Source organism: Rhineura floridana, chromosome 17 (assembly GCF_030035675.1).
Source record: "Rhineura floridana isolate rRhiFlo1 chromosome 17, rRhiFlo1.hap2, whole genome shotgun sequence".
NCBI lineage: Eukaryota > Metazoa > Chordata > Lepidosauria > Squamata > Rhineuridae > Rhineura > Rhineura floridana.
The window spans coordinates 10,541,771-10,563,568 of record NC_084496.1 but is presented as its reverse complement, the minus strand read 5'-3'; the positions used below and the strand labels follow the sequence as shown (position 1 = coordinate 10,563,568).

Genomic DNA, 21,798 nt, shown 5'->3' with positions numbered 1-21,798 from the left:
ATTATCTTCTGCTTCTAATGCGGCTGGAGAACTTAATCTTATTCAGATGTTGGCTGTGGGAAGCTGCAGGAAATTCCTGGGTGACTCAGGGTGTGCATCCTTATTCACCTTTTTTTCCTCCTGGGTCCATGATTACTTAATGGTTGTGTTTACCTTTTACAACGTGAGACGTCCTGGTTGGCCTTGTTGCTACACGAGCCAATTACTGGGATGCAGCGGAATTGTCGCCTTGGGATTTGGCCTCCACCTGACGTAGCCAGAATGTCGCAACTCCTAGTGCAAGTGCAGGTGGTAATTGAGAGACTTGCAAATACGAATGGAAAATGTGTTGGGCGCTTTGATAAATCTGCAATTCATGACAGGTTATTAGCTTCAAACGTTGTGGGAACCTGTGCATTAAACACTTAGTGAAGACAAAAATAATTAGATGGCTTTCATGCTCAGAATGCGGATAACTTTCGCACATTGAAATCTTGCTTTGAAGTAAGTTCCTGAAGTCAGTAGAATTTATTCCAAGTAAACATGTTTAAGATTGGGATGTTTATTGTCTTGTTCTTTTAACCTTTTTGTTGTTTTTAAAGATCTACACTTTTTTTTAAAAAAGCATCACCTGTATCATACATTTCTAAGCAGATTATAGACATACATCTAAAAATTAAATTTATTATTATTAATATAATAATAAAATTTCTATCCCACCCTTCCTCCCAGAAGGAGCCCAGGGTAGCAAACAAGGAAGAAAACACTAAAACATCTAAAAGACAAAACATCTTACAAAATATATTTTAAAAAAATATCTGAAGAAGCAGTTCCAAAAAAAGACCCAGACTGAGATAACGTCTCTACTAAAAAGCTTCTTGAAAAAGGAAGTGGCTTTCTCTGAAATGCTACCGGTTCCACGCGCAGGACCAGCCAGACAGGCCCAGCTTCGCAGTCTCAATGCGTGGATGAGACGATGGTGTCGGGTGGAAGGGTTCGGATTTGTTAGCCACTGGGGAACATTTTGGGACAAGCCGGGCCTGTACAAAAGGGATGGGCTCCACTTGAACCAGAATGGAACCAGACTGCTGGCACTTAAAATTAAAAAGGTAGCAGAGCAGCTTTTAAACTGACTGAGGGGGGAAACCCGACAGGAGCTGAGAAAGGTCCGGTTCGGAATAAACCTCCCCCCTGGGATAAAAACCAAAGAAATGATGAAATTTTAAAAGGGGTAGGCCTAGAAGTAGGCATTGTGAGAGCAGGGGCACAGGATATCAATTCAGAAGAGCAAAATTACCACAGGCCTAACCACAAGTGCCAAAGACACTTGAAGAGAGACACTGCTTACAAGTGCCTGTACGCTAATGCTAGGAGCCTCCGAACCAAGATGGGAGAACTGGAGTGCTTGGTCTTAGAGAAGAGCATTGATATAGTGAGCATAACCGAGACCTGGTGGAATGGAGAAAACCAGTGGGATATGGTTATCCCTGGATATAAACTATATCGGAAGGACAGGGAAGGATGTATTGGTGGCAGAGTCGCTCTATACGTGAAAGAAGGCATTGAATCCAGCAAGCTCGAAACCCCAAAAGAGGCAGACTCCTCCACAGAATCGTTGTGGGTGGTGATACCGTGCCCCAGGAGGGACTTAATACTGGGAACGATCTATCGTCCCCCTGATCAAAATGCTCAGGGAGACCTGGAGATGAGATATGAAATTGAGGAAGCATCCAAACTAGGAAATGTGGTAGTAATGGGTGACTTCAACTACCCGGACATAGACTGGCTGCATATGTGTTCCAGTCATGACAAAGAAGCAAAGTTTCTAGATATTCTAAATGACTATTCCCTAGATCAGTTGGTCATGGAACCGACCAGAGGGACGGCAACCCTGGACTTAATCCTCAGTGGGGACCGGGACCTGGTGCGAGATGTAAGTGTTGCTGAACCGATTGGGAGCAGTGACCACAGTGCTATTAAATTAAACATATATGTAACTGGCCAATTGCCAAGAAAATCCAACACGGTCACATTTGACTTCAAAAGAGGAAACTTCACAAAAATGAGGGGATTGGTAAAAAGAAAGCTGAAAAACAAAGTCCAGAGGGTCACATCACTCGAAAATGCTTGGAAGTTGTTTAAAAACACTATATTAGAAGCTCAACTGGAGTGCATACCGCAGATCAGAAAAGGTACCGCCAGGGCCAAGAAGATGCCAGCAGTGGTGAGACCACTCCTGAAAAAGCCTTCCTTGGACCCAGACAATTTTAACAGCTACAGGCCAGTGGCGAATGTTCCATTCCTGGGCAAGGTCTTGGAACGGGTGGTTGCTGGCCAGCTCCAGGCGCTATTGGATGAAACTGATTATCTAGATCCATTTCAATCGGGTTTTAGGCCCGGTTTTGGCACTGAGACAGCCTTGGTCACCCTGTACGATGACCTATGTCGGGAAAGAGACAGAGGGAGTGTAACTCTGTTGATTCTCCTTGGGGAACATTGCTCGACACCGCGGGCTCTCCAATATGGGGTCCCGCAGGGGTCAGTTTTGTCCCCCCTGCTTTTTAATATCTACATGAAGCCGTTGGGAGAGGTCATCAGGAGTTTTGGAGTGCGTTGTCATCAGTATGCTGATGACACGCAGCTCTACTTCTCCTTTTCATCTTCTTCAGGTGAGGCTGTCGATTTGCTGAACCGTTGCCTGGCCGCGACAATGGACTGGATGAGAGTTAACAAACTGAAGCTCAATCCAGACAAGACTGAGATGCTGTTGGTGGACAGGTTCTCTGATTGGATGGTGGATATATACCCTGTCCTGGATGGGGTTACACTCCCCCTAAAGGACCGGGTTCGTAGTCTGGGAGTCTTTTTAGACTCTTCCCTCTCACTTGAGGCTCAAGTAGCCTCGGTGGTTAGGAATGCGTTTTACCAACTTCGGTTGGTAGCCCAGCTACGTCCCTATTTGAGTAAAGAGGACCTTACATCAGTGGTACATGCTCTGGTAACCTCACGTTTGGATTACTGTAATGCGCTTTACGTAGGGCTACCTTTGAAGACAGTTCGGAAGCTACAACTAGTGCAAAATGCGACGGCCAGATTGCTGACAAGGACCAAGCGGTCCAAGCATATAACACCTGTTCTGGCCAGCTTGCACTGGTTGCCAATATGTTTCCGGGCTAGATTCAAAGTCTTGGTATTAACCTATAAAGCCTTATACGGTGCGGGACCACGATACCTTGCAGAACGCCTCTTCTGATATGAACCGGCCCGTGCACTACGTTCTGCTACGAAGGCCCTCCTCCGGGTTCCAACTCACAGGGAGGCCCGGAGGGTGATGACAAGATCTAGGGTCTTCTCAGTGGTGGCCCCCGAACTATGGAACAGTCTCCCCGAGGAAGTACGCCTGGCGCCGACTCTGCTCTCCTTCCGGCGCCAGGTCAAAACCTTCCTATTCTCTGAAGCATTTTAAGTTACACTGATTTACTTTTTAAAATGTTTATTGTATTGGATTGTTGATTGTATTTTAGTATTATTTTGTTATTCATTGTATTTTTATGCTATTTTATGTTCACCGCCCAGAGAGCTATTGCTAGTCGGGCGGTATATAAATTTAATAAATAAATAAATAAATGGTTAACAAGCAAAGTCAAGGAAGCTCTTAGAGGCAAAAAGTCTTCCTTCAGAAAATGGAAGTCTTGTCCGAATGAAGAAAATAAAAAAGAACACAAACTCTGGCAAAAGAAATGCAAGAAGACAATAAGGGATGCTTAAAAAGAATTTGGGGAGCACATTGCTAAGAACATAAAAACCAACAACAAAAAATTCTATAAATACATTCAAAGCAGGAGACCATCTAGGGAGACAATTGGACCCTTGGATGATAAGGGAGTCAAAGGTGTACTAAAGAACGATAAGGAGATTGCAGAGAAGCTAAATGAATTCTTTGCATCTGTCTTCACAGTGGAAGATATAGGGCAGATCCCTGAACCTGAACTAACATTTGCAGGAAGGGATTCTGAGGAACTAAGACAAATAGTGGTAACGAGAGAGGAAGTTCTAAGCTTAATGGACAATATAAAAACTGACAAATCACTGGGCCCGGATGGCATCCACCCGAGAGTTCTCAAAGAACTCAAAGGTGAAATTGCTGATCTGTTAACTAAAATATATAACTTGTCCCTCGGGTCCTCCTCCGTGCCAGAGGACTGGAAAGTGGCAAATGTAACACCAATCTTCAAAAAGGGATCCAGAGGGGATCCCGGAAATTACAGGCCAGTTAGCTTAACTTCTGTCCCTGGAAAACTGGTAGAAAGTATGATTAAAGCTAGATTAACTAAGCACATAGAAGAACAAGCCTTGCTGAAGCAGAGCCAGCATGGCTTCTGCAGGGGAAAGTCCTGTCTCAGTAACCTATTAGAATTCTTTGAGAGTGTCAACAAGCATATAGATAGAGGTGATCCAGTGGACATAGTGTACTTAGACTTTCAAAAAGTGTTTGACAAGGTACCTCACCAAAGGCTTCTGAGGAAGCTTAGCAGTCATGGAATAAGAGGAGAGGTCCTCTTGTGGATAAGGAATTGGGTAAGAAGCAGAAAGCAGAGAGTAGGAATAAACGGACAGTTCTCCCAATGGAGGGCTGTAGAAAGTGGAGTCCCTCAAGGATCGGTATTGGGACCTGTACTTTTCAACTTTTTTTTTTATTATTTTATTTTTTTTATTTGTTTCATTTATAGACCGCCCATAGCGAGTGGCTCTCTGGGCGGTGTACAAAAAGGTTAAAATACAAAATATCAACAATAAAATCAGACAACAAACAATAAACACAAGCAGCAACTGAAGAAAAAAAGAAAAAATAAAAGAATTAAATTATAACATAAACGCTTAAAATGCCTGGGAGCATAGCCAGGTCTTAACCTGGCACCGAAAAGATAGAAGTGTAGGCGCCAGGCGTACTTCTTCGGGAAGGCTGTTCCACAGTTCGGGGGCCACTACAGAAAAGGCCCTAGATCGAGTAACTGTCCTCCGGGCTTCTCGATGGGTTGGTACCTGGAGGAGGGCCTTAGATGCTAAGCGAAGTGACCGGGTAGGTTCATAGCGGGAGAGGCGTTCCACAAGATATTGCGGTCCCACGCCGTGTAAGGTTTTATAGGTCAAAACCAGCACCTTGAATCTGGCTCGGAAACAAATAGGTAGCCAGTGCAAACGGGCCAGAACAGGTGTTATATGTGCTGACCGGCTGGTCCTCGTCAGCAGTCTGGCTGCTGCGTTTTGCACTAGCTGAAGCTTCTGAACTGTCTTCAAGGGCAGCCCTACGTAGAGCGCATTACAGTAATTGTTCATTAATGACCTAGAATTAGGAGTGAGCAGTGAAGTGGCCAAGTTTGCTTACGACACTAAATTGTTCAGGGTTGTTAAAACAAAAAGGGATTGCAAAGAGCTCCAAAAAGACCTCTCCAAACTGAGTGAATGGGCGGAAAAATGGCAAATGCAATTCAGTATAAACAAGTGTAAAATTATGCATATTGGAGCAAAAAATCTGAATTTCACATATACGCTCATGGGGTCTGAACTAGCGGTGACCGACCAGGAGAGAGACCTCGGGGTTGTAGTGGACAGCACGATGAAAATGTCGACCCAGTGTGTGGCAGCTGTGAAAAAGGCAAATTCCATGCTAGCAATAATTAGGAAAGGTATTGAAAATAAAACAGCCAATATCATAATGCCGTTGTATAAATCTATGGTGCGGCCGCATTTGGAATACTGTGTACAGTTCTGGTCGCCTCATCTCAAAAAGGATATTCTAGAGTTGGAAAAGGTTCAGAAGAGGGCAACCAGAATGATCAAGGGGATGGAGCGACTCCCTTACAAGGAAAGGTTGCAGCATTTGGGGTTTTTAGTTTAGAGAAAAGGCGGGTCAGAGGAGACATGATAGAAGTGTATAAAATTATGCATGGCATTGAGAAAGTGGATAGAGAAAAGTTCTTCTCCCTCTCTCATAATACTAGAACTCGTGGACATTCAAAGAAGCTGAATGTTGGAAGATTCAGGACAGACAAAAGGAAGTACTTCTTTACTCAGCGCATAGTTAAACTATGGAATTTGCTCCCACAAGATGCAGTAATGGCCACCAGCTTGGATGGCTTTAAAAGAAGATTAGACAAATTCATGGAGGACAGGGCTATCAATGGCTACTAGCCATGATGGCTGTGCTCTGCCACCCTAGTCAGAGGCAGCATGCTTCTGAAAGCCAGTTGCCGGAAGCCTCAGGAGGGGAGAGTGTTCTTGCACTCGGGTCCTGCTTGCGGGCTTCCCCCAGGCACCTGGTTGGCCACTGTGAGAACAGGATGCTGGACTAGATGGGCCACTGGCCTGATCCAGCAGGCTCTTCTTATGTTCTTATGTTCTTATGTTCTTATGAAGGTCTTCAGTAGGCACCAAAAAGATAACAGAGATGGCACCTGTCTAATATTTAAGGGGAAGGTGCCACAGCACCAAAGGCCTGATGTCTGTGTTGTGCAGGATGGACCTCCTGATGAGACGGTATCTGCAGGAGGCCCTTGCAGAGTGTAGTGATCAACTTCATGTAAAGGGTAAGATGATCTAGTCAGATTCTGAATTAAGAACATAAGGAGCCTGTCAGGACCCTTAACAAACAATAGATCCCAGGAGCCTTTGGAGGAGCCAAATCAGTCAGCATTCCATATCTAAATGCACACTCTGTCATCATTTGGCTGTATTGCAGGTTTCTTCCCCCTTAAGGTTTTGTTCCTCTAAAGATTTTGGCCTTTGTCCTTTGAATATTAGGTAGGCGCCATTTCTGCTGTCTTTAAGGTGCCTTTTGAAGACTTTTCTTTTTCAACAAGCCTTTTAAGTTGAGAGCTATCCCAGTCTGTGTCTGTGTCAGAATTGCTTAATAAGTTTTTTAATAATGTTTTTAACCCTTTTTAAAAGATTTTTTAAAAATGTTTTTAATGCTGTTTTGTCTTAATGTATTTTAAGATTTGTTTTTATGATGTTTTAAAGTGTTTTTAGTGCCTTGTTTGCCGCCCTGGGCTCCTGCTGGGAGGAAGGGCGGAATACTACTACTACTACTACTACTACTACTACTACTACTAATAATAATAATAATAATAATAATAATAATAATAATTTGTCCTTCCACAAACCTTTGGGTTCCCCATGCACACACTCACACATACACACACGCCTGCCTGCTAAGACCTGTCCTTTGCGCCTCTTTGGCTACATAAGCAACTGCACTTGCAACCTGAATGTTGGAAATTGGAGAGAATAGTAACCCTAATCTTGTCCCTTCCAGACAGAGGCAACCTGGCCGGGGTCCAACACATCATCCTGGTTCTGTCGGGCAAGGGGGGAGTGGGGAAGAGCACCATCTCGACCGAGTTGGCCTTGACTTTGCGTCACGCCGGGAAAAAGGTATGTCCCATTTCAGAGCCTTGTGGTGTCGCGCTTAGAGTGTCAGACTCAAACCCCAGAGAAGCCAGTTTCAAATCCCTGCTCGTGCAAACTGCTCAGTGTTACACCATAACAAATGGATTCAACATTATTGTTGTTGTTGTTGTTGTTATTGGACCAGTGTACCTAAGGGAGCGCTTACGCCCATATGTTCCTACCCTGGATTTAAGATCATCTGCCTCTGGTCTCCTCTGCATGCCTGGAATGAAAGAAGTTAGATTGACAGGCACACGGGAGAGAGCCTTTTCAACTGTGGCTCCCAGACTTTGGAATTCCCTGCCCCAAGAAGCCCGCTTTGCTCCCTCCCTGATGGTTTTCTGGAAACTTGTAAAAACTATTTTGTTCCGGAGAGCCTTTGGTTGGGACTGACGGGTCAATCTGACACTGTTTTAAGTTTGTTATATTTTATTTTTATCTGTTAAGTTCTTTTATTCTCACTTTCTTATATGTGTATGCACATATATACATGTGTGTATGTGTATGCATTTTATGTATTTTATTTATATTTTATGTATTTTAATTGCATTCTATGCATTTCAATTTACTGGAATGTTTGTGTTTGTATTGTGTATTTTATTATATATGTGTGCAATTTTATTGTAGCCGCCCTGAATGCCCCATTGTATGGTAGAAGGGCAGGATAGAAATATTTTAAATAAAATAATAAAATAAAATAAAATATTAAATATATATACTGCCCTTCCTCCCAGTATGAGACCAGGAGTTTGCTTGCAGGGAAGAGAAGAGATCTCATGGAATAAGGGAGGGAGTGTAGAATGACAGATGAGAAACTGAATTTTTGAAAAACATTTTTGTATTAGAAATTGCTGATACATTTATACAAATGGACCCGAATGTCAGTACAAATAACAAGGGAGAAAGGAAAAAACAGGCAGGAAAAACAAAAAGGGCAAAACACACATATAACTGTAAAAGGAGCTAGGAGATAAAACAAAGTGTCTTACAGTATCTACAACTTTGAAGGAGACATGGGGTATAAAACTTTTCATTATCATTTTCAGGTAATACAAATTTAACGAGAACATTCTAACACATCAAAAGAAATGTCCAAAAAGAAGAAGAAGGTGTCCAGACAAGGCGGGATTGAGGGGATTAGCTTTGTGGAAATGGGTTTAGGACAGTACTTCTTAAGCAATGGGCCAGGAGCCCCTACTGGTCCTCAGTCCACTTCCAGCGTGGCCCCATGCCACATCTTGCCCAGTGCCTCCTTGCTCACCAGCCACGCCATCACCTCTTTGTTGGACTCAGCAATGCCATGCGTGTGTGTGTGCATCGAGAGACAGAGAAGAAAGGTCTCCTTCCTCTGAGGGGAAAAGGACCAGAGGAAGTGTTGAAGGAAATTAGAGAGAGAGAATTTGTTAGGAATTAGAGAGAGGTGACGTTATATTTAAAAAAGGAATGAGAAAAGGAAAGGTTTAGAGTTGCGCTACTGTTTGGGGGCTGGTGGGGCTGGCTAACTTCCTATCCTCTCATTTGGGCCCTGGGGGTAGAAAGTAGATATGGTGAAACTGACCCACCTTGTCAGAGTAAGAGAAGGGGGCAACTTCACAATCCTTTTGGGGGCGGGGGAAATGGGAGGATGTGTACAATGGATAGGAAAATACAAACCTATATATGTTGTTAGGGATGTTGTCAGTCACCTACGTCAATATAAACAACCTGTTCAGGTGAAGATAGTTTTTGGAAAGTGTTTGCCATTCTAACAATCTCTTCTTATTTATTGTCGATATTACCAATTATTTTCTTTCTTTTCTCTTATTTATATTTTGATTGATGATAATAGTAATTAAAAGGGGGGAAAGAAAACGGTTTGACATAAATTTGAACCAGTGCTTGTTTGGTTTTTTTAAAAAATGTAGTGCCAGTACTCATTCCTTGATAAAAGTATTGTGGATGCCAGCACCCAAGGGTTGCCGTGGGCAGCCCAAACCAAGGTGCCAGTGCTCCATACCAGTGAGTACCATCACACACAAAAAGGCCCTGCTGTGAGCATTAATTGAAAGGCATGTGAGCATCAAACTCTGTTTGGCATCCTCTCAGGATAAGGTTCTTTATTCCCCTCTGAGTATCCCTAGCTTGGGAGGTGACGAGAGCCCCGTTTCAGCGAGGCAACCCTCATTGGCCCCAGCCCCCATCACGTTCCAGCGGACTGCCCCATCAGCCTTCCGCCCGTTCATGCTGAACTACTGCAGCAGAGAGTCTGCTATAATTGTGTGGGGCCCCTCTGTGTGGTTTAGAGGGGGGCCAGGGCCACTGTGCCCCTCCCTGCTGTCCCTCATGTAGTGGGAACGACCGAGTAGCACTTCATTCTGATTTATCCCAAATTTCAGTTCACTGTGACTTTATTTTCCTTCTTCCTCAAATAAGCACTGTCTGTTGCTAACCCTGGGGAAATTGTCCATGAAACCCATGCCTGAAAGAGTTTGGACACCTGCCCCGATATCACCACCTACACACTGCTGTTAACACATTAATTTTTACACTCTCCCTCCCTCCACCACCAAAGGCAAGCATTTAAATTACCTTATGCCTGCGTGCTTCCTAGGGAGAGTCACCTGGAGGGGGAAAAGGTGATTACACTATTGAAGCTGCCCAGCTTTACAGGTTTGTATCCATTCATTATGTCACTAATGAGTGTTTATGAAACAGGGTATTTTTATTTTGAAATGGAAAAAAAAGTTACCACAGACAAAACTAGTGACCGGAAAGTTTTCCATAATGGAATATCTCCACCCCACTTTGCTGACAGGTCCTGCTTTTAACAAGAGCCTTGCTGTATCAGGCCAATGGCCCATCTAGGGAGAGTGTCGTTGCACTCGGGTCCCGCTTGCGAGCTTCCCATAGGCATCTGGTTGGCCACTGTGAGAACAGGATGCTGGACTAGATGGGCCATTGGCCTGATCCAGCGGGGCTCTTCTAAATTCATGGAGGGTAAGACCATCAGTGGCTACAAGTCACAATGGCTTTATTGCCTCCATTATCAGACCTCATGTTCCTCTGAGAACCAGTTGCTGGAAAGGGCTGTTATATGCAATTTCTGCTTGTGGCCTTCCAATATTATTATTATTATTTATTAAATTTATATACCGCCCGACTAGCAATAGCTCTCTGGGCGGTGAACATGGCAATACAATAACATAAGAAATACAATAAATGACACAATATAGTACAAAAATAATGCAATCTAAAATCAATACAATAACATTTTTTAAAATTAAATCAATTTAAATTAAAATGCTTCAGAGAATAAGAAGGTTTTAACCTGGCACCGAAAAGAAAGCAGAGTCGGCGCCAGGCACACTTCCTCAGGGAGACTATTCCATAGTTCGGGGGCCACCACTGAGAAGGCCCTAGATCTTGTCACCACCCTCCGGGCCTCCCTATGAGTTGGAACCCGGAGGAGGGCCTTCGTAGTAGAACGTAGTGTACGGGCCGGTTCATATCGGAAGAGGCGTTCCGCAAGGTATCGTACCACTGATGTAAGGTCCTCTTTACTCAAATAGGGACGTAGCTGGGCTACCAACCGAAGTTGGTAAAACACATTCCTTGCCACCGAGGCTACTTGAGCCTCAAGTGAGAGGGAAGAGTCTAAAAAGACTCCCAGACTACGAACCCGGTCCTTTAGGGGGAGTGTAACCCCGTCCAGGACAGGGTATATATCCACCATCCAATCAGAGAACCCATCCACCAACAGCATCTCAGTCTTGTCTGGATTGAGCTTCAGGTTGTTAACTCTCATCCAGTCCATTGTCGCGGCCAGGCAACAGTTCAGCACATCGACAGCCTCACCTGAGGAAGATGAAAAGGAGAAGTAGAGCTGCGTGCCATCAGCATACTGATGACAACGCACTCCAAAACTCCTGATGACCTCTCCCAACGGCTTCATGTAGATATTAAAAAGCATGGGGGAGAAAACCGACCCCTGCGGGACCCCATATTGGAGAACCCACGGTGTCGAGCAATGTTCCCCGAGCACTACCTTCTGGAGACGACCCACCAAGTAAGAGCGGAACCACTGCCAAGCAGTACCTCCAACTCCCAACTCTGCGAGCCTCTCCAGAAGGATACCATGGTCGATGGTATCAAAAGCCGCTGAGAGATCAAGGAGAATCAACAGAGTTACACTCCCTCTGTCTCTCTCCCGACATAGGTCATCATACAGGGCGACCAACGCTGTCTCGGTGCCAAAACCGGGCCTAAAACCCGATTGAAATGGATCTAGATAATCAGTTTCATCCAATAGCGCCTGGAGCTGGCCAGCAACCACTCGTTCCAAAACCTTGCCCAGGAATGGAACATTCGCCACTGGCCTGTAGCTGTTCAAATTGTCTCGGTCCAAGGAAGGCTTTTTAAGAAGCGGTCTCACCACTGCCTCTTTCAGACAGCCAGGGACCACTCCCTCTCGTAAAGAGGCATTTATCACTTCCTTGGCCCAGCTACCTGTTCCATCCCTGCTAGTTTTTATTAGCCAAGAGGGGCAAGGATCTAGTACCGAAGTGGTTGCACATACCTGTCCAAGCACCTTGTCCACGTCCTCGAGCTGAACCAACTGGAACTCATCCAGCAAAACATGACAAGACTGTGCTCCGGACACCTCACTAGTATCAACTGCTATAACTTGAGAGTCTAAGTCCCGGCAGATACATGAGATCTTATACTGGAAGTGATCAGCAAACTGATTGCAGCGGGCCTCCGATGATTCCACCGTGTCCGGAGGGTTTGAATGAAGAAGCCCCCGGACAACTCGGAAAAGCTCTGCTGGGCGGCAGAGAGATGATTTAATAGTGGCAGCAAAATGATGTTTTTTAGCTGCCTTCACTGCTCCTACATACAGCTTAGTCGAAGCACTAACCAGCGCATAATTGTATCCGTCGGGAGTTCGCCTCCATTTCCGCTCAAGCCGCCTCCTATCTTGCTTCATCGCTCTCAGCTCCGGAGTATACCATGGAGCTGTATGAGCTCTACACAGGAGAGGGCGTGCAGGAGCGATCGTGTTTACAGCCCGGGTCATCTCCGTATTCCACAGAGCGACCAGGGCTTCAGCAGGAGCGCCAGTCCTATCAGCCGGAAAATCCCCCAGAGCCCTTTGAAAACCTTCAGGATCCATTCGTCTCCGGGGGTGGACCAATTTAATAGGTCCCCCACCCTTGCAGAGGGAAGAGGTTACTGAAAGTCTTAACTTCAGCAAGCAGTGAATACATCTGACTGGCTATTGTGAGAATAGGATGCTGGACTAAATGGCCACTGGTGGCCAACCAGATTGCTGTGGGAAGCCCACAAGCAGACCCCGAGTGCAATAGCACTCTGTGCCCCCCCCAGCCATCTGACTTACTCCCTGCCCCAGAGACCTGCATGGCTCCACTGCAACATGACACACTTTAAAATATCCACCAAGACTTCATAATACTTTTTTAAAACCAGCAATACTAGCATTTCACTTTATTCTTCCCTCTGGTTTTAGCCTACCTTTCCTTGGATTGCTGCACCCTGCCCAGGGAAAGCTTTTGCACACAGGCCTTGGAAAATTGCTTTCTACTCAAGAACCCCCCCCCCAATATGTCTTCCAATGCAGGTCGGGATCCTGGACGTGGACCTTTGTGGCCCCAGCATCCCTCGCATGCTCCATGTGCAGGACCAAGATGTTCACCAGTGCGACAGTGGCTGGGTGCCCGTCTTTGTTGGCCAAGACAAAAGCATTGCCCTGATGTCAATTGGCTTCCTTTTGGAGAAGCCGGATGATGCAGTGATATGGAGAGGGCCAAAGAAAAATGGTATGCAATCTTTGGCTTTTGAGATTTAAAATGAACATGCCTCTAATGAAACATGGGGGGGGGAACCTTTGGCTCTCCAACTGTTGCTGAACTCCAACTCCCATTGGCCCCAGCAAGCATAGCCAGTGGCCAGGGATTATGGGAGTTGTAGTTCAGCAACATCTGCAGAGCCAAAGGTTCCCCACATGATATGCAGGGACAGAGGAAGAGTAGAAAGGAGCTTAGACTAGTGCTGGGGGAGGAGCTGGATGCAAATCTGGATATTTGGAAATCCTATCCATCACTACCACCACCACCTCAAGGTTTTGGTCCTTCACACTTTGTTTTGTGGCTATAGCAGTGAGAAATAGAAGCATAGACTTATTAAAATTGAGCAATAAAAATTGGATTAAATCATAGGCCCCAAAGGCCTGTCTAAATAAAAAAGGGGCTTTCCATTTCTGTGGAAGGTCACTAGAGAGGGACCTAGGCAGGTTTCCCTTGGAAGGGAGTTCCAGAGTCTGGACACAGTCACTGGGAGGCCTTTTCATGAGTCCCATCCTGCCCCCCCCCAAAAAAAATCCCCAAGCATTTGATGTGGATGGGTCAGAGAGAAATTCCTCTTCAGAAGATCTTTCCACTCAGCCAGTTCATATGGGTGACATCTGCAGATAGCAATGTCATGTGCAGTTGCTAGATTCTCTGGCATTCTGGCCCAAAGCAATATATTTTCCAATGTATTTTCTCTTCTTTTTTTTTCTTTTTTGTTACAGCTTTGATTAAACAGTTTGTCTCTGATGTTACCTGGGGAGAACTTGACTTCTTGATTGTGGATACGCCCCCTGGGACGTCGGATGAGCACATCTCCACAGTAGAATCCCTTCGACCTTATAAGCCGCTCGGGGCAATTCTCGTTACAACACCACAGGTGCAGGCAACTTGCCGCCTGAGTTCTTTTCTCTCTGTGTGTTTTTTTTCATCTCTTGATTTCTGGATTTCCTTTGTTTCCTTTTCTTTTAAAATATTATACACCTACACAAAAGTGACTATTCAAAAGAACAAAGAAAGAATAATAATAGATGTACACCTACAAATAAAGTTAATTACACATCTACAAATCTTTAAAAGAGGGGTAGGCATCTATGTAATCACACATTATAGAAACTTAAGGTATACCTTAATAAATGCTATGCAGTAGTTTTGAAGCTTTACCAAAGCTCTAGAATGAAAATGCACACGTGCATTATAATTTGTTTTAATCCATCGTTTGATTTAGCATAATGTGCCCACTGGGCATTTGTGTTGACAAACCTCAGCAACTGGTTTCCAGTTCTCCGTAGATATATTTACTTATAAAAGTGTTTCTATACCACCATGTCATAAAATGTGGCATACAACAACGTAAAAACATAAAAACTATTAAAAGCAGTACAGAAGCATCATTAAAATGACTGGCAACTCAAGAAAATTTTAACCAACTGCATAGGCCTGTTTGCATGTTAAAAAAAAAAAATCTCCAGGAGACACTTGCAACTCAAAAGCAAGGGTTCCTGCTGAGTCTCTGCTGTAAGAGAGTGTTCCACAGTATGGGATCAGTGACACTATATGCCCAACTTCTAATTGAGGTCAGCACAAGAGCCTTGAACCTAGTATCCCTTTGCATCCCTTTTTGCTGCAACTTGGCTTTGGTTCCACATCTTAACTATCCATCCTCAAATATTAGAAAATTTTAAGTCATTTCCAACATTGGCCTCTTGGGACAATTTGCAGGATACGGAAAGCTTTATCTGAAGAACCAAAAGTTGGTTCTGAAAATCTTGGCTTTAATCTCCCCCCCCTCCTCCTTTTTTAGCAGAGTTTGTCAGCAGAGAAATAAAAAAAACTCTGTATGCACTCAGCAGAGTTCCCCAAAGGCAATTTCTGTAGCTGTGTATGAACACCAGGGGATGCTCTTGTAGCCGCAGACACATTTTGGTCCAAGTGTCTCTCACTTGCACTACAGTCTGGGCTTGTATAAAGCACCCCATCCATTGCCCAAATGAATTATAAGTTGTCTCATAGTTGTGGCAACACAGCCATTGGTTTTTGAAAACATGGACCTTGACAACATATCCCTTAGAGCACAGTGGCAGAGCATGTGCTTTGCATGCCGAAGGTCCCAGGTTCAATCCCCAAGGGCATCTCCAGGTAGGGCTGGGAAACCTGGAGAGCCGCTGCCAGTCAGTGTAGACAATACTGAGCTAGATGGACCAATGGTCTGATTCCAGTAGAAGGAAGTTTCCTATATTCCTTCTCTGTGCGCTATTTCATGAGAGCTGAAAAGGGTACCATATGATCCCCCTGCAATGTATTGTTGGAAATATTGAGGGAAGCCTACTCCAGTGAGGACAACTTATCTGCCAAAGGTCGTCCTTCAACAGAAAGTACTGTAATTGGCTGGCCAACTCTACTACTTCCACACAAAAAGACCCATGCCCCTGGCCACTTCCCCCTAATCCAGGGGTGAAAAATGAGATCCAGCTGTCGAGCCGTATCCTGATTTACCCCATCTCAAAGGAGCACATTGACAGGTGGTCAGGGCCACCCACATGTTGATTGTGTGACATCATGTGACTCAACATAGAGCAGCCTCCCAGTTCTTTCCTTCCTTCCTTTGCAGCCCAGTTTGAGGTCTTTTGCAGGTTGAACTTGAACTCAAGCCAGACCTCTGCAGCTGATCCCATTGGAGGTTCCCGTCAGCTGATCAGCGCTCATTGCGACCCCCACGTTCATCAGGGATCAGCTGCACTGGGGAACTTTCAAGTGGAACCAATCCCAGCAGGTCTTGTATTTGGTGTCACATTTTTAAAAGCACCAAACAGAAGCTCCACTTGCCAAGGAACTTTCACTTTAAGGGTCTCGCTTTGTTGCATTGCAGCTGCATCTTTACCTGCCCCACACCTGGCATCATGCATATAATAATATAATATAATATATATAATATTTGTTTGTCGCCTATCTGGCAATTAGCCACTCTAGGCGACGTACATTAAAAAAGATAAAATACAATAATTTCAGATGCATAAAGTCAGATGTGGGTGCAGTTTTGGTGAAGCGGCCCCTCAGGCTGAATTTAGCCCGCAAGCCAGAGCTTCCCTACCACCATCCTGAGCCCTTAACGTCTGATTCTCTCCTTCCTTCAGGGGGTTTCTGTGGGGGACGTGAGGCGAGAGCTGACGTTCTGCAAGAAGACAGGATTGCGGATCCTTGGGATTGTGGAGAACATGAGCGGCTTCGTCTGCCCACATTGCTCGGTGAGAGCCGGAGGTGCAGTTAAGCTCAGCACGTGCCAGTTTAGCGAGAGCTGAGGTGGGTGGTAGGTGCAAGGGTTTTTAAGCCTGATGGCAGGAGCAAAATCAGGCTTGCTCTAGTTCAGGCATTTCTCCTGCTTTCTGAAGGGGATTAATTGATAAGAATATCAGAAAGCCCTGCTGGACAAGGCCAGTGGCCCATCTCGCCCAGCATCCTGCTCTCACAGTGGCCAGCCAGATGGCCATGGGAAGCCTGAAAGCAGGACCTGAGTGTAAGAGCACTCTCCCCTCCTGCGGTTTCCAGCAACTGGCATTCAGAGGCACACTGCCGCTGACAGTGGAAGTAGAACGTAGCCATCAAGGTTTGTAGCCACTCGTAGGCTTATCCTCCATGTATTTGTCGTAATCCTCTTTTAAAGCCATACAACTTGGTGGCCATCACTGCTTCCTGTGGGAGCGAATTCCACAGAAGCACTGTGAAGAAGTACTTTATTTTGTCTGTCCTGAATCTGCCAGCATTTGAGCTTCATTTGCGACCCCCAGTTCGAGTGTTATGAGAGAGAGAAGAACTTTTCTTTATCCCTAGCCAAACTGAACTGTGCAATAATATGAACTGTGATCACACACTTTTTTTAAAAAAAAAAGAAACGGCAGGTGGGGAGCCATAAATGCAGGAAGGGTCCCCTGCCATCATCCTTACACTGTGAGCCCCATGAAAATCGCTCTTCCGCAGCTGCCTTCTTGCCCCAAGAGGGAAGCTTCTTTCAACAAGTGAACTTTGGTTAGGCCCTCCTGGCGCAAAGAGCAGCTTGGGGAGGGAAGGGTTAAGGAATACAGCTGATTGGCTGTACCAGAGAGAACATCTCCCCTCTCTTTGACCAATGTGTGGGGAGATGTGTTGAGGTCAGGGCAGGCTGCCCCAGTAGAGGAAAGGAGTAGTCAAGACAAAGGAAATACTTTTGGGGCAGCTGCAAAAGAAAGAGGTTATGTCCATCGATACGTCTGTGATTGTTTACGTCGGGGAATGGGATCCTGTGGCCTTCCTGATGTTGTTGGACTCCAGCTCCCATCAGCCCCAGCCAGCATGGCCAGTGGTCAGAATGATGAGAACTGTGGTCCGACATGATCTGGAGGGCCTCTGATTTGCATCCTCCTTTCTAAACGTAAGATAGCTGGTATAGCACAGTGGGGAGGAGAGCGTGGCTGGGAGTCCAGAGTCTGTGAGTTCAAATCCCCGCTCGTGTCTCCTGGGTGTCAAGGGCCAGCTAAAGATCACCCCCACAATGAGTGGCTCAGGGGTGATGTGCCCTGCCACCTGTGCAGCCGTGGGCAAGCTGCATAGTCCCAAGGAGCCCAGTTGCCCCCCAGCTGGCAGTTGTGGACAAAGAAGGGGCTGGCTTGTGCAGCTGTGGCAAGCTGAGCAGGCCCTAGCTAGCTAGGGAGGACTAGCCTCAGAGCAAGGCAATGGGAAACCCCCTCTGAATACCGCTTACCATGAAATCCCTATTCATAGGGTAGCCATAAGTCGGACTTGAAGGTAGTCCATTTCCATTTTTTCCTCTAAACATAAAGGGTTGTATCTAATGCTGATGTTTCGCTCACACCACAGATTTCTGCTTGTGCAGCGGAAGTTCCCCTTCTCCTCCTCCCCACTACCACCCCACAGCCCTCTGGAGCAGATATTTAGAGGACCCTCCAAAGCAGATTTTGAGGGTGCATTGCAGTGGAGTGGAAGGCCCAGTCCCATTGCATGAGTGGAACTCTACTCGTGTAGCAATGGATGCAACCTCCAGTCTTTGTCATCCTCCCCCTTTGCAATTAAGCTTCCTCTTCTATTTCAGGAATGCACAAATCTCTTTTCCAAAGGGGGTGGAGAGGAGCTGGCAAAACACGCTGGAGTCCCATTTCTAGGTGGGTATTTTAGTGAATCCAGAGTGCCCCCTAGGGAGAGGATGAGATCAAAGCAAAGATTTATTGTCTGCTATTATAGGGACTTGGATGTACGTAACATGCGCAGAGGGACCCTTCCTTAAAAGATTCCTGCCAGAAGGTGGTGTAAATCTGAATTTTGACAGGGGGGCAGATGATGGAGGGAGGATGATCAGAAGCAAAGGATTATAGGACTGCAGCTTGTAGAAGCCAGCGGGAGGTATAACTCTGGGATAATTAAGTGGGACATGAGCAAGTATCTAGTTTGGTTCAGCCTTGTATTTAAGTCACAGCTTGATCTGTAGTTTTTTAATATTGCAGATCAATCAGAACATGTGAACTAGAAATGACCTCAAAGGAAAAATATGGGAATCCTCACCTGAGAAGTGGTCAGGGCTAAGCCAGCACTTCTCACATCTTGGGTAGAAACTCAGTGCGTGTTTTATATAACTTCCTTGCTGGGAGGACAGGAGTCGTAGGGGAAGACCAAATGGCAGGGCTGGGGAACTTGTGACCCTCCCATTGTTGCTGGACTCCCATCAGCCCAAGCCAACGTGGACTGTGGCTAGGGATGATGGGAGTTGTAGTCCAGCAATGCCTGGAGGACCACAGGGTTCCCCATCCTTGTGCAAGAGCAAGGAACCTTTTGCCCTCCAGGTGTAGCTGAACTACAACCCCCATCAGCCCCAGCAAACATGGCCAATGGCCTGGGACGATGGGAGATGTCGTTCAGCAACATTTGGTGAGCCAAAGGTTCCCCACACCTGCACGAGAGCTTCATTATGGTCAGTAGAGACCTCTTGCCCGTCAGAGTTGGTGGCAGGGAATGGGACCGCCTGCCCATCTTCCTTCCTGCTTCTCTTCCTCTGCCCTTCAGCAGTCTCTTCCCACCTTCTGTGATTCTGCCTTCTCCCACAGGATGCGTGCCCCTGGACCCCCAGCTCAGCCAGAGCTTGGAAGAAGGCAGAGATTTCCTCCAGGAGTTTCCCAAGAGCTTGGCTTTCCCTGCACTAGCCAGTATCGCCCAGCAGATCTTGGTGGGGGCATCTCCTTACAGCTCCTGAAGCAGAAGCGCAAGCTGGGATCGGCATACACCAACACGAAAAGGGAAGTGAGCCAAGCCGGCCAGGGAATGTGGCAGTTTTGAAAAGGGCTCGATGAAGAGCGGCATCTTTGGAAAGCGTCCAACGTGGAGGGGCTCAGTTTGGGCGAAACACGGCCTCTCAAGCAAAGTATCTGCAGCGCCCTTTTCTTTCTGTACAAGTGACTGCAGTGTCTTCCCTGGAGCGATCTACCCTGTTGGTGGATTTTTTGTCCTTGCATTCAACATTTCACCTGCTAAGAACTCAGCATAATAATGCTACTTTTCCCTTCCACAGGCAAGACAAATGAGTAGTTTTCTTGCACGCGTGCACACTCACGGACACACACACTAACAAAGCAGACTTATGCCAGCAGGACTCTGGCCTTTGGTACTCTTGATCTCCCCTTCCTTCAGCCATCTTTTCACAGAAGTCTTATTAAGTCACCATGACATAATAACATGCCCAGCAGGGCACATGCGCAGTGAGATACAATAGTCCTAACGAAAGCCTTGATCCGTCTCTGATACTTGAAAATTTAGTTTCTCCTCTGCAGACATGAATTGTGAGTTAGGAACCCAGCATTCATTAAACTGTTTTGCTGCAGTCAAGACTTGTGTGTGCTTTTATATCTTGGCCTTTGTTTTGAGTCTGAGTAGTCTTACCCCAGCCTTCTTCAGCAGTGGGTCCCCAGATGTCGGACTGCAGCACCCATCATGCCCATCGGTTGGCTAAGCTGCTTGGAGAGGATGGGGGTTACACATTGAAGAGCCCTGGGCTGTACCAGTGCTTGAATTAGTGTGTATATAGCGGGGAGGACAAAAGGTAAGGGGGCCGGGAGCCCTGCTGGTGCCCAGTTTAAAACACTTGTAGGGATCTGACAGGCCTCCAGATGTTGTCAAACTACAAGTCCCATCAGCCCCAGCAAGCATGGCCAACGGCCAGGGATGATGAGAGCTGCAGTTCAGCAGCATCTGGAGGTTGTGGGGCTCTCTGCCACCTCTGCACATACTGACTTCAGTAAATTAGTTTTCCACATTCTCTGGGGTCGGGTGTGTCTATGAATGTGTGTTGCTAGGATTGCACTATGAAATGTAACCATTGTGAGAATCTCTTTCATTTTAAAATGGCATTGCTTTTAGTCCCTGCAATTGCAGTGGGGAGAAGGGAATTAAAAAGATCAAAAAGTGTGGGTTGTTACTGGAGTGCTCTTGTTCAGGCTTCCAACCGCTCGTTTCTTCCCATCAGGTCATTCCAGGCCTTCCCCTTCACTTTTTCCTGACTTCATTTTCCAGCTGATACTCAATATTCCATGGTGACTGAGCATGCTCAGTTCCATTGGGGCCTTTTTTCTTTTTTTGCAGGGGTTGCCCCTTTTCTCTCTCTCTATATATATATACACACCCCTCCTTGTTTCTTAGTGGCCCTGGTTTTAGCTTAATTTTTGTCGGCAATCATCATCCAAGTTCGCTATTAGAAGGAGATCTTTCCAGTTGCTGAATCAATACGCCCAGTCCGCAGTAACAACCAGACAAAATAAAATCTAATTGCACAATCATGGTAGCACAGTTGAGGATCCTTTCAAAGCAGAATTCCTCCACCACCACCACCCTTTCCTGGACTGTCTGGAATGGCATAATTTAAGGGATTAGAACTGCAAGTCAAAGATTTACTTTAAAAAAACACACCATGCATCTGAGTTTTGATTGGCCATGACTAGTTCCCAAGTGCTAACACTTTTATTGCATCTGCCCAGTGCAATTTAGGTGATAGCATGTCTGCCTGGAGATGAGAGTTCTGTGGTCAACGTCTGCTTGAGGTCACCATTTTCTAGTTTAAAGACAGTTGCAAACAGTGGATGAGCAAAGGGAGGGGTAGCATTAGGCTTTGTCTCTCCAGGCACAATCCAGAGGGAAGTTCTCTGTTTTCCTTCCACTTTCAGAGGCAGTATGTCTCTAAATATTGATTGCAGGGAATCACATGTGGGGAGAGTGCTGTTGCACTTAGGTCCTGCGTTCAGATTTCCCACAGGCATCTGGTTGGCCACTGTGAGATCTGGATGCTGGACTAGATGGGCCTTTGTTCTGATTCAGCGGGGCCCTGCTGGATCATGCTATTTTATCATTTATTTGGTGAGATGCCTACTATAAAAGAAGTCTCGATGTAGCTTGCAATAGGTACAGATGTATACAGATATGTTTATGGTATACATACACGCAGCCGTTCAGATTTCACAGTTCTTATTTAGATAGCACATCATCAGAAAATCAGAGG

At 45.8% G+C, this 21,798-nt stretch overlaps 2 protein-coding genes across 3 annotated transcripts in view; both read left to right on the top strand.

Annotated features, from left to right (window-relative positions):
• Positions 1-20,714, top strand: part of NUBP2 (NUBP iron-sulfur cluster assembly factor 2, cytosolic) — a 30,373-nt gene extending 9,659 nt beyond the window's left edge. The window contains exons 2-7 of one of the 2 annotated variants that reach the window (XM_061599584.1): positions 7,295-7,413; positions 13,046-13,244; positions 13,997-14,151; positions 16,406-16,516; positions 18,355-18,424; positions 19,361-20,714. In XM_061599584.1, the coding sequence (XP_061455568.1) occupies positions 7,295-7,413; positions 13,046-13,244; positions 13,997-14,151; positions 16,406-16,516; positions 18,355-18,424; positions 19,361-19,506 (800 nt within the window). In that variant the 3' untranslated portion in view covers positions 19,507-20,714. The remainder of the gene's footprint in view (positions 1-7,294; positions 7,414-13,045; positions 13,245-13,996; positions 14,152-16,405; positions 16,517-18,354; positions 18,425-19,360) is intronic. The other variant, XM_061599585.1, reaches the window with a different exon arrangement.
• LOC133371915 (tudor domain-containing protein 7-like) overlaps positions 1-21,798 on the top strand; it is a 158,521-nt gene that overhangs the window by 78,971 nt on the left and 57,752 nt on the right. The gene's annotated exons all lie outside the window — the stretch shown is intronic.